A 14,206-nucleotide genomic window follows, 5' to 3' on the forward strand; every position below is an offset into this window, starting at 1 on the left:
CAGAACGAGAAAACAAAAGGACTACACAATAAACAAAGTACATAGTGCAATTGCTGTAACCCGTCCCACCCAGATCTGCCTAATTGACCCCGTATACTACATTCCCCTAACCCCCTCCTTGCTGATGATTAATTTTCCGCAAAGAAGTCAATGAATGGTTGCCACCTCCGGGCGAACCCTAACAACAACCCTCTCAAGGCGAACTTGATTTTCTCTAAGCCCAGGAAACTCGCCATGTCTGACAGCCAGGCTTCCGACTTCGGGGGCTTTGAGTCCCTCCAAGCTAGAAGTATCTGTCTCCCGGCTACCAGGGAAGCAAAGGCCAAAACGTCAACCTCTTTCTCCCCCTGGACTTCCGGGGCCTCTGAAACCCCAAAAATCGCCACTTCCGGACCCATTGCCACCCTTATGTTCAATACTCTAGACATGACGTCCTCGAACCCCTGCCAGTATCTCCTAAGTATTGGACACGCCCAAAACATGTGGACATGGTCTGCCGGTCATCTCAGACACTTTACACACCTGTCCTCTACACCGAAGAATCTGCTCATCCGGGACACTGTCATGTGGGCCCGGTGGACAACCTTAAATTGAATCAGGCTGAGCCTGGCACATGTTGCAGTCCCATTAACCCTGCTCAGTGTGTCCGCCCACAGACCTTCCCCAATCTCCCCTCCCAACTCCTCCTCCCATTTATGCCTCAGCTCCTCGGTCTGCGTCTCCTCCGCCCCTATGAGCTCCTTGTAAATATCCGAGACACTTCCTTCCCCCACCCATCCTCTAAACATTATCCTATCTTGGATCCCCCTTAGTGGCAAGAATGGAAAAGATGGCACCTGCCTGCGCAAAAAGTCCCACACCTGAATATATTGGAATTCATTCCCCCTCGTCAACCCAAACTGAGCCTACAGCGCCCTCAAGCTAGGGAAGCTCCCTTCCAAGAAGAAATCTCCCATCCGCTCACTCCCCGCCCTCCGCCATGTCCGAAACTTCCTGTCCAACCTCCCTGGGGCAAACCAATGGTTGTCACATATCGGGGTTAGGGTTAGGGACCCATGCTTCCACGTGCCTCCTCCACTGTCCCCAGATCCGAAGGGCCGCCACCACTGCAGGACTGGTGGAGAAGCGCACCGGCGGGAACGGCAGCAACATCACCAATGCCCCCAGACTGGTACCCCTACATGAGGCTGCCTCCACCCGCTCCCAAGTCGACCCCCCCACCACCCACTTCCTTATCATGGCTATGTTAGCCGCACAATAATAGTTGCTGAAATTCGGCAGTGCAAGCCCCCTTCCCCCCGGTTCTGCTCGAGCATCACCCTCTTCACTCGCGGGGACTTGGCCGCCCATACAAAGTCCAAAATGATCTTGCTTACCCTCTTAAAAAAGGAACGTGGAATAAAAATGAGGAGACACTGAAACACGGATAAGAACCTCGGGAGGACCATCATTTTAACTGTCTGAACTCTCCCAGCTAACAACAGTGGGAGCGCATCCCACCTCCGGAACTCCCTTCGCATTTGATCTACCAGCCGGGACAGTTCAGCTTGTGCAGTCAACCCCAGTCCCCGCCACTTGTATTCCCAGGTACCCAAAATTGTCCCCAACTAACTGGAACGGCAGCTCCCTCAGCCGGTCCCCTTGGCCCCTCTCCTGAACTACAAACATTTCACTTTTTGTCATATTCAATTTGTACCCCGAAAACCGGCCGAATTCCCCCAGGGTCGCCATGATTCCGTCCATCCCTGCCATCGGGTCCAAAATGTACAAAGGCAGGTCATCTGCGTCCAATGAAACCCTATGCTGCACCCCCCCCAAGCCCTTTCCAACCCTCTGAACCCCTCAGAGCAATTGCAAACGCTCTATAGGTAGTGCAAACGGCAGAGGGGAGAGGGGGCACCCCTGTCTCGTCCCGTGGTGCAGTCTGAAATAGATCCTGCATTTTTCTGACAGGATTCAATCTATCTTTTAACCCTGTCTCAAAGATCATCTCTGAAGTATTCCTGGACCTTTTAGCCATATTTAAATGTGGACGTTGATCCAGAGATGGGTTTATTTGAGTGGAAATATCGATAGCATTAGGAGACTGTTTTCATTGTTATATTAAGTATTGTTTAAGGTGTAATTGTAAGACATTTTCTTTGTGTCACTAGAACTATCATTGTGTTATAGTAATAAAGTTAGTTTTAATTTATTATAATCCATATTTTGAGTGTAATCACTCCTGAAGCGAAGTATCCTTTCCTCACAGTCTTACAAAATTAAAATAAACTATTAGGGTTTCTGTCCAGTGTCCTAGCCACTGTTGGGGTCTGGTCCGGGATTGTAACACCATGCATCTGATTAGCTAAATCGCTGGCTTTGAAAGCAGACCAAGGGAGGCCAGCAGCACGGTTCAATTCCTGTACCAGCCTCCCCGAACAGGCGCAGGAATGTGGCGACTAGGGGCTTTTCACAATAACTTCATTTGAAGCCTACCTGTGACAATAAGCAATTTTCATTCATTCTTTTCCACAATATGCCAGCATTTGTTGCCTATCCCTAATTGCTCTTGAGAAGGCGGTGGTGAGCTGCATTCTTGAACTGCTGCAGGCCATGTGGTGTAGGTACACACACAGTGCTGTTAGGGAGGGAGTACCAGAACGACAATATATTTCTAAGTCAGGATGTAAGTGACTTGGAGGGAAACTTCCAAGTGGTGGTGTTCCTAGGTGTCTGCTGCCCTTATCTTCTAGATGGTAGTGGTCATGGGTTTGGAAGGTTCTGCCGAAGGAACCTCGGTGAGTTCCTGCAGCGCATCTTGCAGATAGTACACACTGCTACTACTGTGCATCGGTGCTGGAAGGAGTGAATGTGTGGAAAGTGTACCAATCAAGCAGGCTGCTGAATGGTGCCGAGTTACTTCAATGTTGTTGGAGCTGCATTTATCCAAGCAAGTGGGGAGTATTCCATCACATTTCTGACTTGTGCTTTGTAGATGGTGGACAGGTTTTGGCGAGTCGAAAGGTGAGTTACTTGCTGCAGGATTCCTAACCTCTGATCTCTTCTTGTAGTTCAGGTATTTATATGGCTAGTCCAGTTCAGTTTCTAGTCATTGGTAACTTCCAGGATGTCGATAGTGGGAGATTCCGTGATGGAAATGCCATTGATTGTCAAGGGGCAAGGGTTTGATTCTCTTGTATTGAGATGGTCACCCCTGGCACTTGGGTGGCAAAAATGTTACTTGCCACTTGTCGGCCCAAGCCTGGATAATATCCAGGTCTCGTATTTGCATGTGGGTGATGCTAGACTATATGAAATCATCAATGAACAACCCCACATCTGACCTTGCTGGAAGGAAGGCCATTGAAGTAGCTGAAGATGGTTGGGCATAGGACATTACTCTGAGGGACTCCTGCAGTGATGTCCAGGGACCTTCAACAACCACAACCATCTTCCTTTGTGCTAGATATGACTCAAACCAGTGGAGAGGTCTCCCCCTGATTCCCATTGACTTCAGGTTTGCGAGGGCTCCTTGATGCCATACGTGATCAAATGCTGCGTGATGTCAAGGGTAGTCACTCTCACCTCACCTCTGGAGTTCAACTCTTTTGTCTATGTTTGAGCCAAACGTGTTTCCAAACATCACTTTCAAAAACATGTTTAAAATCTTCTCTGCATAATAATGCTTTCCCTTCGCGGTTGAATTCTGAAATCCAGTCCAGGATTTCCAAATGACACTTCTAAATAAAACATCTGCTTCACAGTGAATCCAGTCCAGGATTTTACACCAACCCCTTTTAGTATTTCTGTGTCTTGATTGCTATAGGATAGCAATTGTTATTATTAAGTAGGCTTCAATGAAGTTACTGTGAAAAGCCCATAGTCGCCACATTCCAGCACCTGTTCGGGGAGGCCGGTACAGGAAATGAACCCACGCTGCGGGCCTTGTTCTGCATTGCAAGCCAGCTGTTTAGCCCACTGTGCTAAACCAGCCCCTACTTTGTTTACCCTTCCTTGAATTCTTCTGAATGATACATTGGTTTCTGTTCTCTTAACTTCAAGTCTCTTAAACATTCTTTCTGTCCCCATTCCCTGGTTATCTGGATTACATCTTGTTCCATAGGAAGTTTGCATCTTTGTAACTCTCTTATCCAGCTTCTCCTGGCAGAGTTGAGAGCTGTTCACTCCCCAGTGCCCTGTCTCCAACTGCAATCAAATTCTACTAAACTAAAACTCAAAAGCTTCTCTACCATACCAGACATTCTAGTCACAGAAACATTAAATTAAACCCACTTAAAACTACACCTTATTTATGATGTTTACCAACTCAAATATAAATATCTTAAAACTACATTTATTTTCCTAACACAATACAAATTAATTCTGTTCCCAAAGTTCCTAATGCCATTATTTGTTTATTTATTTAAAAAAAATTACAATTAAGGGGCAATTTACTGTGGCCAATCCACCTAACCAGCACATCTTTGGGTTGTGGGGGTGAGACCCATGCAGACATGGGGAGAATGTGCAAACGTCACACAGACAGTGACCTGGGGCTAGGATTGGCCCCGGACCCTTGGCGGCATGATTCCTAATGCCATTATGTTATCTGAATTGGTGGTTTCCTCTTATTTCCCTATCCTTTCTGATGATGTTGTAATTGTCAGTATTTGCCTGTCCTGTCCTGTCCTTTGTGTAGCTGACTTTCAGCTATTACTCCTACATCTTGTTTCCTGTCACAGATTATTGCCTCCATTTCCCAGGATTTATTTTCAATGATGTGTACATTGCTGTTCAGGTGATTTAATGTTTCTTTCATTGCTTCTTTTACTTTATTTTAAACAGTCCTTTCATGTTGTTTCGTAACTGTTCCCTGATGCTTTATTTACCCTTGATCCTTAACTTGTTCTGACCTTTGCTCTGGTCGCTTACGTTTTTGCCTTCATATTTGAGTCATCCCACTTTCTTACAGCTTTAAAGTCTTACTGACAGCATTATTTACGCTTCACACTGCACTTAAAAATGATACCATGCTGATATGTAATGTTATTTATATGTACAACTGTTCAGAGTTGTCCATGTTTTAGCATGCATCTGCAAATAGCACATGAGCAAAATTATACTGTGAATGAAGAAAATACAAGCAAAGGTTTAAGAGTATTTCATATAAAGTAATTCCGTCCCCCTCTTATCCACATGCTGGTACCTGCTCAGTGCTGACTCTTGATTAAATCGCCAAGGGAACCAAGACACACAGCTGTGATCTATCACTGTCAAAAGTTGTAAGAACATCTGTGAACTGTACCATTGAAGACCAGTGCTTCAGTTCCTGCCATTTAATATATTGTTTTCTTTTTCTAGGTGGAGATGCCTGGGTGAGAGTTTACTGGCTACATATGTGCACTTGACGTCTACTGAGCCGCCTCATCCCAGCCTCGGCAGGATGATAGATCTTTGCATGTACAGAGATCCTTCCCAACATCTCTTGACGTCACCAATAGGCACACCTGTGAGCGTCATCCAGCCCAATCCCACTACTTCCAGTCCTGCCCCAGTAGTGACAGCGCCAACAATACCAGCACCAGCTGTGGTTACACCAGCAGCTCCAACTCCTGTTCCAAGTGTGGCAGAAACTTTAGCAGTACAAGGTTAGTCTGAAAACCATTTTATGTGTGATGTAAAGAATGGTAGAATACAGCAGGTTTAGGTGATGGACATTGTAGCCCTTGAGCCCGTATAAATATAGAACATACAGTGGAGAAGGAGGCCATTCGGCCCATCGAGTCTGCACCGGTCCATTTAAGCCCTCACTTCCACACTATTCCTGTAACCCAATAACCCCATCTAACCTTTTTTGGTCACTAAGGGCAATTTATCATGGCCAATCCACCTAATCTGCACATCTTTGATCTGTGGGAGGAAACTGGAGCACCCAGAGGAAACCCACGCAGACACGGGGAGAACGTGCAGATTCCGACAGACAGTGACCCAGCAGGGAATCGAACCTGGGACCCTGGCACTGTGAAGCCACAGTGCGAATCACTTGTGCTACCGTACTGCCCAAATTTTTCCTGGTAATGAGTGAATTTGTTGCAAAATGTGTTACAGACACCTGGTCAGCTCTCTACAGTGGCTAAGAGACTGGACCAGTTTTTAAAGTTTTAAGACAGTGCGGAAAGATCGATTCGTTCCAGGAGTGATAGTGTATGAAATTCCACGTGTATTTGCAAAGCAATTCTCTGCTGTTCGTCAAGTTCCTTTAGAACCCTTTATGGACGTCTGTAGTTTGGAGCAGCTTCTTTCATTTAAAAAAAAAGTGTTTTTATTGTTTTTCGCATCTTATATTTCACAATTCATAGGGGCTTAGTCGCTTGTCCCTCTTATTCTCTTTGTGTGCCTTCACCGCCCTTCTCCCCTTTCCTTTTCCTCTTTGTCCTGTGGCTCATTTGTGGGGCCTCCCCACCTTACTGGTTGCTGGCTATGAACAGATCTTGGAACAAGTTGATGAATGGCTTCCATGTCCTGTGGAAGCTCTCTTCCGAACCCTGGATGACAAAGTTTATTTTATCCAGCCTGAGAAATTTCGCCAGGTCGGCAGCCAGCCTGCAGCTTTGGGTGGTGCTGCCGATCGCCAGCCGAGCAGATTCTCTGGCGGATGATCAGGCTGGCAAAGGTAGGGCATTGGCCCCCGTCCGCATGAGGATTTTTGATTGATCTGAAACCTCAAAGACCACCACCTTTCGTCTTGGCTCCACCCTCATTCCCACAACCCTGGATATTGCCTCAAAGAAGAGTGTCCAGTACCTGACCAGTCTAGGGCAAGCACAGAACACGTGGGTTTGGTTGGTCGGGCCTCCCGAGCACTATTCACACTTGTCCTCCATCTCTCGAAGGAGCACATTCATTCGGGTTCTGGTTAGATGCGCTCTGTGCTGTGTTAGGCTCAGCCTTGCGCATGTGGAGGTGAAGTTTGCCCTGTGTAGCGCTTCGATCCAGAGTCCTCCCCCTATCTTTTGACTTCCTCCACCAGACTTGTTAGGTTTCATTTGTGGATCCATGTCCAGTCGTGGATCTCTGGGTAGTGGAATTTGGTCTGGGCTTGCTTGAACAGTAGTCGCCCCAGCTCTGTCCCTCCCCCCTGTGGGTATACAGGGAAGATTTCACTTGCTCAAGTTAAGGTTGTTACCTAAGAAGGCTCCACTCTCCTTTAGGAGTTTTATTATCCTTTCAATGCTCGTCCGGGGATTTGAGATGAGGGAGGAGCAGGTTATCCGTGTAGAATGAAACTCTGTGCTCTCTGTCTCCCCTTTGAATACTTCTCCACCCCTTTGCCGTTCTGAGGGCATTGATTCTGGCTCGATTGCCAGAGCAAACAGCAGCAGAAGTGTTTAGAAGTGGTGGGGTTTGTCCATATGCTCGCCTTGGGAGTGTTGTCCAGTAGTTTCACGCAGGATGTGAACCTGTCCCGAACCAAGTACTGCTGTGAGGTACTTCCATTTGGGGCAGCATGGTAGCACAGTGGTTAGCACCGTTTCTTCTAAGCTCCAGGGTCCCAGGTTTGATTCCCGGCTTGGGTCACTGTCTGTGCAGAACCTGCATGTTCTCTAGTGTCTGCGTGTGTTCCTTCCGGATGCTCCTGTTTCCTCCCACAGTCCAAAGATGTGCAGGTTAGGTGGATTAGCCATGCTAAATTGCCCTTAGTGTCCAAAAAAAAAATGTTGGGTGGGGATACTGGGTTATGGGGATAGGGTGGAGGTGTGGGCTTAATTAGGATGCTCTTTCCAAGGGCTAGTGCAGACTCGATGGGCCGAATGGCCTCCTTCTACTGTAAATTCTATGACTCTCTCAAAGGCCTTTTCTGCATCGAAGGAGATGATCACTTCTGGTGTTCTCTCCCTGGATGGGATCAGTATCACGGTCAGCAGATGCCTGATGTTCGATGTTAGCTGCCTGCCTTTGATGAAGCCCATCTGGTCCTCTGCGACTACTGGTACGCAGCTATCCAACCGTCTTGCCAGGATCTTTGTGTCTACTTTGAGTAGTAGGACCCGCACTCAGTTGGATCTTTGTCCTTTTTGGGTATCAGCGATATTGAGGCTTTTGCCAGTGTTTGTGGCAGGGCGCCACAGGTCTGCGAACATCTCCCGCAGGTGTGGGGCCAGTGTTGGTGAGAATTATTTTTAAAAGTCTGCTGGGAATTCATCTGGCCCTGATGCCTTCCCCACCTGCATGGAGTTGATACTCTCCATGACTTCCACCAGTTTAAAAAAATATAAATTTTTATTGTAGCTTACATTTTTACACGGGGGTGGTGTTCAGAGCTTTACAGCCCAGGGTAGAAGGTTGTGAAGGCTTTGTTGATCTTTTTTCGCATAGCAACTAACTTACTGCCACTGACCTAACCATGGACAACTTTCCTCGTGGCTGCCTGCTTTTTCAGCAGGTGGCTGGCTTTGTCCCCGTGTCCCTCCCCCCTTATCACCGCCTTCATCGCCTCCCACAACGTGGAGAGTGAGACTTCCCCGTTCTGGTATGTTGATAACAGCCGTCTATGGCCTGTGATATCCATTCGCAGAGTGGCTTATTGGCCAGGAGGGTCGTGTGTTGCCTCCATGGGGAGGCGTTTTGTCCAGCCCATTTCCAAACTCACATCCATATAGTGTGGATCGTGGTCGGCGATTACAATCGCAGAATATTTCTCTGTACTACCCCGGAAGACTTTCCCAACTACAAAATAGTCAATCCTAATATATACCCTGTGTACCTTGGGGAAGACAAAGAACTCCTCCCCTGGGCGCGTGAACATCCATGGGTCCATTGCCCCCATCTGTTCCATGAACATGCCCAGTTCCTTCGCCATGCTTGACTTTTTCCTGACTTGGGGTTTGATTTGTCTGCCAGTGGGTCCTATAAGAAGTTAAAGTAACTCCCCCATGATAATATAATAATAATGACTTATTGTCACAATGAAGTTCAATGAAGTTACTGTGAAAAGCCCCTAGTCGCCACATTCCGGCACCTGTTCGGGGAGGCCAGTACGGGAATTGAACCATCATTGCTGGCGTTGTTCTGCATAACAAGCTAGCTATTTAGCCCACTGTGCTAAACCAGCCTCTGATGAGTCGGTATGTGTCTATGTCGGGGATGTCTGCCATGGCTTTCTTCATGAATTCTGCGTCGTCCAGTTTGGGAGTGTACACGTTTACAAGGACCACTGATACCCCTTCCAGGACACCACGAACTATGATGACCGTCCCCCTTGGTCCGTAACCATCTGCGTCGCTGCAAATCCTGTCCTCTTATTGAGCAGTACAGCCACGCCTCTCACCCTCGTTCCTGCCCCGGAGCATGAATTATAGGTCTGTCCCACCCAGTTCTTTCTTACCTGCAGTGGGAACTTCTCCCTTAGGTGGGTCTCTTGGAGGAAGACTATGTCAACTTTCGTACTATTCAAATGGGCGAAGACTCTGGATCTTTTCACTGGGCTGTTAAGTCCCCTAATATTCCAGGTGATAATCCTGGTGGGGGGGGGTTTCTGTCTCCTCCCACTCCTGCAGGATCGACCATACTTACCTTGTGAATGTGCCCCTGCAGTCCGGGATTTCCCTTTGTTTGGGGCCTTTCAAGATAGCCGTGGTCAAAATCGTAACCATGTGGCTGAGCCCCTGCGTTCTGGGGTTTCCGTTTGACCAGGAGCCACCCAAGTTGGCTGCCATCTATGTGCATACCTTGTTGATGTGCCCCTGCACCCTGGATTTCCCTTTGTTTGGGGGCCCTCCAAAGTTTTTTTTGCGATGTCTTTATATTCCTTGCTGCCGTGTGCGATCTGTCATAGCCAGCCTCGTGCCCCGGTTTAGAGGGCTATTTTGTGTTCAAAATGCTAATTTTGAATTTCCAGGGGGAGAGCCACCTTTTGTTCGTCCGCTCAGCACATCCCCGTCATCAGAAGTCGACAAAGATTTTAAGGTGAATCGTTAAGAATCGGAAGTGAAACAAGGAAACCTTTTTTTTACACAGCAAGATGTTTTGACCTGGAATGCATTGCCTGGAAGGGTGCAGGAAATAGGAAAAACCCTATCCTGTTTGTGTAATAGCCTTCAAAAGGGAATTGAATGAATACTTGAAGGGGAAGTTTTGCAGTGTTATGTAGACGGGGAGTGGGATTAATTGACTAGCTTTACCGAAGAGCATGATGAGCCAATGGTCTTTTACTGTGCGGTACCCTGATTCTATGATCGTTCATTGTCCTATGAAGATGGCAGTGGATTATTACCTTCTTGACTGATATCTTGTTACTGTTAGATATAACTAAGTGGCTTGCTTCAGAAGCCAGTTTAGAGTCAACTACTTTTGGGTGGAACTGGAATCACATATCGGCCAGAACATATAAGGACGACCAATTTCCTTCCATAAAGCCCGGTGGGGTTTTATGACAGTCTAGCAGCATCATGGTCATTTTGTTTTACTTATTACAGCTCTTTTAAAAAAAGCTGAAATCAAATTTTCAATTTGAGAATTTGAACTAACTTTGTCTGAATGATTAACCCTGCCTTTGGATTACTAGTCCACCATGATACAGTAGTCCCCCGTTATACCGCGGGTGTTCGGGTCCAAGACAGCCACCCGCGTTGTATCCAAGCCGCGGATATCCAAGATGGCGGATATCCAAATGAATGAACGAGAGGAAACATCGCTGACTGTGCTGAACATTGCTGAATGAAATGAAAAATGAAATGAAAATCGCTTATTGTCACGAGTAGGCTTCAATGAAGTTACTGTGAAAAGCCCCTAGTCGCCACATTCCGGCGCCTGTCCGGGGAGGCTGGTACGGGAATTGAACCGTGCTGCTGGCCTGCTTGGTCTGCTTTAAAAGCCAGCGATTTAGCCCAGTGAGCTAAACCAGCCCCTATGGGAATGGAAGGGCGTTTTAAATAAAAAACAGCAAAGTTCGTTCAAGTCTTAAATCAAGTTTTAAATTTATTAAAATATATACAATAATATATACATACAATAATATACTTAAAATTGTACTTACAAGCATATTTTTAAAAATCATTTAAAAAAGTCTGAGAGTTTCTTCTGGCACATCCCCTTCCTCATCTTGACTTGTGCTTGCCTCTGGAGGTTCTTCAGGTGTAGGATGTATATCGGGTCGAAGTCCTGTTGCTCTGTGTATGCTATGAGCCACTTCAGGTGCGTGATGGCATCCGAGTGGCTCTTTGCCACTGTGCGTTGGGGTTCTTCTTCTTCTTCTGCCTCCTTTTGGGTGACCTGGTCGATGATCTCCTCCCCTGTGAATGTTTCTGCGGGTGCCATGTCATCCTCTGCTGCTGCCCACCTGTTCACCCAATCCTGGAGTGTTAGGTTCTCATCCAGGTGGTCCTCTAGCCTCTCCTCAGCTGCCCTGATCTCTGCTTCAGTAAAGCCTACGAAGTCCTCTTCATCTGGGTAATGTTGGGGTCGTGGGAGTGCTGCTCCTAGGGCCTTGTTCCAGCAGTTGGCGATGGTCTTCTCCGTCACAGCTCCCCAGGCCTTCCCTGCCAGATAACAGGCATCCTTGATGGTGATGGCTTTCAGGTAATCTGGGACAGTGAGAGGATCCTATCATTTCCAGGATCAGTTCCTTTTTGTACACAGACTTGAAGGTCTGAATGATGCCAGCATCACATGGCTGGATCTTGCTGGTGGTGTTCTTTGGGAGATAGAGCACTTGGATCTGCCCATCCCTGGTCTTGAGAACATCTCCCTGAGGGTGGGCTGAGCAGTTGTCCAGTAGGAGTGTGGCCTTCTGCGGTAAGTTGCGGGCACTAAGGTGGTCCCTGACACTGGGTACGAAGAACTTGAAGAACCACTCCTCAAATAAGGAAGCTGTCATCCAGGCTTTGCCAGAGTTCCGGTAGGTAATGGGTAGGTTCTCCATGTTGATGTGGTGAATGCATCTAGGAGACTTGAATTTGCCCACAATCAATGGCTTCAGCTTGTGTGTTCCCGTGGCATTGCTGGCAAACAGGATGGTGAGCCTGTTCTTGTCTTGTTTGTACCCCAGAGTCTTGTGGGCATCATCCTTGACAGCTAGGGTCTTGTCAGGCAGCATCTTCCAGTAGAGCCCTGACTCATCTGCATTGTAGAGTTGCTCTGGGGTCAGCTCCTCTTGCACCATGTAGTTCTTGAGGATGTCGGGAAAGGCTGCTGCTGCTCCTGAGTCGGCGTATCTCTGTTCACCACTGATGGTAACTGCACCTATCCCATGTCTTTTCTGGAACCGATGGAGCCAACCCTTGCTGGCTACGAAATTGCTATCCTCTGGGTTGAGCTGGTGATGGAACTTCTCAGCCTGAGTCCTGATGATAGGTCCAGATAGGGGGGTGCCACCAGACTGTTCCTGGACAAACCAGGTGAACACAGCCTTCTCCAAGTTAACGTCAATAGCGTTCCTTGCCTTTTTCCTGGTAAGCCCTTCACTCTGAGAAACTGTCCCAACATATGTTCTTAAATTGGGCTCATCTTTCACCCACCCACGGAGGGTTGACTCTGGTACACCAGTCTCTCTGGATAATTTTGCCTTCGTTTCCCCGTTTCGAAGCCGGTCTATCAAATGTATCTTTTGCTTCACCGTGTAAGACTTGCGCTTAAACATTTTGAACGACAGTAACTGAACTCGAAGATACCTGCACTGGAAAAGGTATCCCTTTTATGGCTGGGTAATCGGGCTAATCGGTCGCGGCTACTCATCGCGGCTAATCGTTCGACAGTAATCATCGCGGGTAATCATCGCTGCTAATCGGTCTAATCATCGCGGGTAATCATCGCTGCTAATCGGTCTAATCATCACGGCTAATCATGGCGGCTAAAAAAGGTGCTGTTTCAAAAAGAGTTTAAAATGAGTCAAGTAAGTTGGGGTCCATAAGCCCCCCCGCCGTATATCGCGAACCGCGGTATTGCGGAGCGCGGTATAACGGGGGACTACTGTACCTTACCCTTTATAAGAAGTTCCTAGATCCTTTAAAAGGGATTTTCTGATGAGCTTGCTCTCAGAACAAGACATGTTGAATGTGGAAATCTATGCAAAGCGGTTCTTGTAACATGTACAGATGTACTGAAGTACTTGCAGTGTTGTTTTTGCAAATCATTTACTATCCTTTTGTTTTGTTAAATTAACTATGTTTAAAGCAGAAGCTTCAATCATTGACAAGGCTAAGAAAGGTTCCAAGAGGAAGCGGATCGCAGATGAGGCAGGAGAGCCAGCGAAGCGGCGCTCGGCTCGAGTGAGAAACACCAAGTGCAAGAAAGAAGAGAAGATTGATTTTCAGGAGCTGTTGATCAAGTTTCTGCCCTCAAGGTTCAGTAATTGTTTTAAGTTTTCAAGTATACTAATCAGAAGCAATTAGTGGCCAATGCTGTATTAACAGAGTGGAGACTGTCCCTAAGCAAACTGTCTCTCAAAGCAAAATGGGAGTAAGAGTTGGGAGAGGACATGGTGTGAGGAGCTCCGGAGAGTGAATGCCTCCACCTCGTGCACAAGGTTGGGGCTGATACAGCTGAAGGTGGTATACAGAGCATACCTTACGAGGGCGAAGATGAGCTGATTCTTTGAAGGATTAGGAGATGTGTGTGAACATTGCCCGGGGAGGCCCCACTAATCACGTTCATATGTTTTGGTCCTGTCCAAAGCTAGAGGATTGCTGGAAGGAGATTTTTAGGGTAATTTCTAAAGTGGTGCACGTGAAACTGGACCCGGGTCCCCGGGAGGCCACATTCGGGGTGTCGGACCAGCCAGGGTTGGAAACGGGTGCGGAGGCAGATGTCGTAGCCTTCGCCTCATTGATCGCCCGAAGGCGGATCCTGATGGGTTGGAGAGCAGCCTCTCCACCCTGTGCCCTGGTGTGGCGGGGGGATCTGTTAGAATTCTTGACTCTTGAGAAGGTTAAGTTTGAACTGAGGGGAAGGATGGAGGGGTTCTACAATTCATGGGCATTATTCATTATGCACTTTCAAGAACTGGATAACATCGAACATTAGTTGGGGGAGGTGGTTGGGGGGGGGGGGGGGGGGGGGGGGAGGGGGCGGTGGGTGTTAATGGTGGCCATGGGTGATTCCTGATTCCTTTTTGTCAGTTGTTTATGTGAACATGTGGGCGAATATTTTGGGTTTGGTGGGAGGATGGGATCGGTGTTATTGATATGGGGATTGACATATTTGTTACTGATTATTGTTTATTACTGAT

General features: G+C 47.4%; 1 protein-coding gene across 4 annotated transcripts in view; it reads left to right on the plus strand.

Moving 5' to 3' along the window:
* The window catches only part of cabin1 (calcineurin binding protein 1), a 696,151-nt gene that overhangs the window by 44,380 nt on the left and 637,565 nt on the right, over window positions 1-14,206 (plus strand). For 3 of the 4 annotated variants that reach the window (XM_038793568.1, XM_038793562.1, XM_038793549.1), the window contains 2 exons: window positions 5,344-5,630; window positions 13,153-13,321. In XM_038793568.1, coding sequence (XP_038649496.1) covers window positions 5,344-5,630; window positions 13,153-13,321 — 456 coding nt within the window. The remainder of the gene's footprint in view (window positions 1-5,343; window positions 5,631-13,152; window positions 13,322-14,206) is intronic. The other variant, XM_038793556.1, reaches the window with a different exon arrangement.

This window comes from Scyliorhinus canicula, chromosome 1 (genome assembly GCF_902713615.1).
Source record: "Scyliorhinus canicula chromosome 1, sScyCan1.1, whole genome shotgun sequence".
In the NCBI taxonomy this organism is placed as follows: Eukaryota; Metazoa; Chordata; class Chondrichthyes; order Carcharhiniformes; family Scyliorhinidae; genus Scyliorhinus; species Scyliorhinus canicula.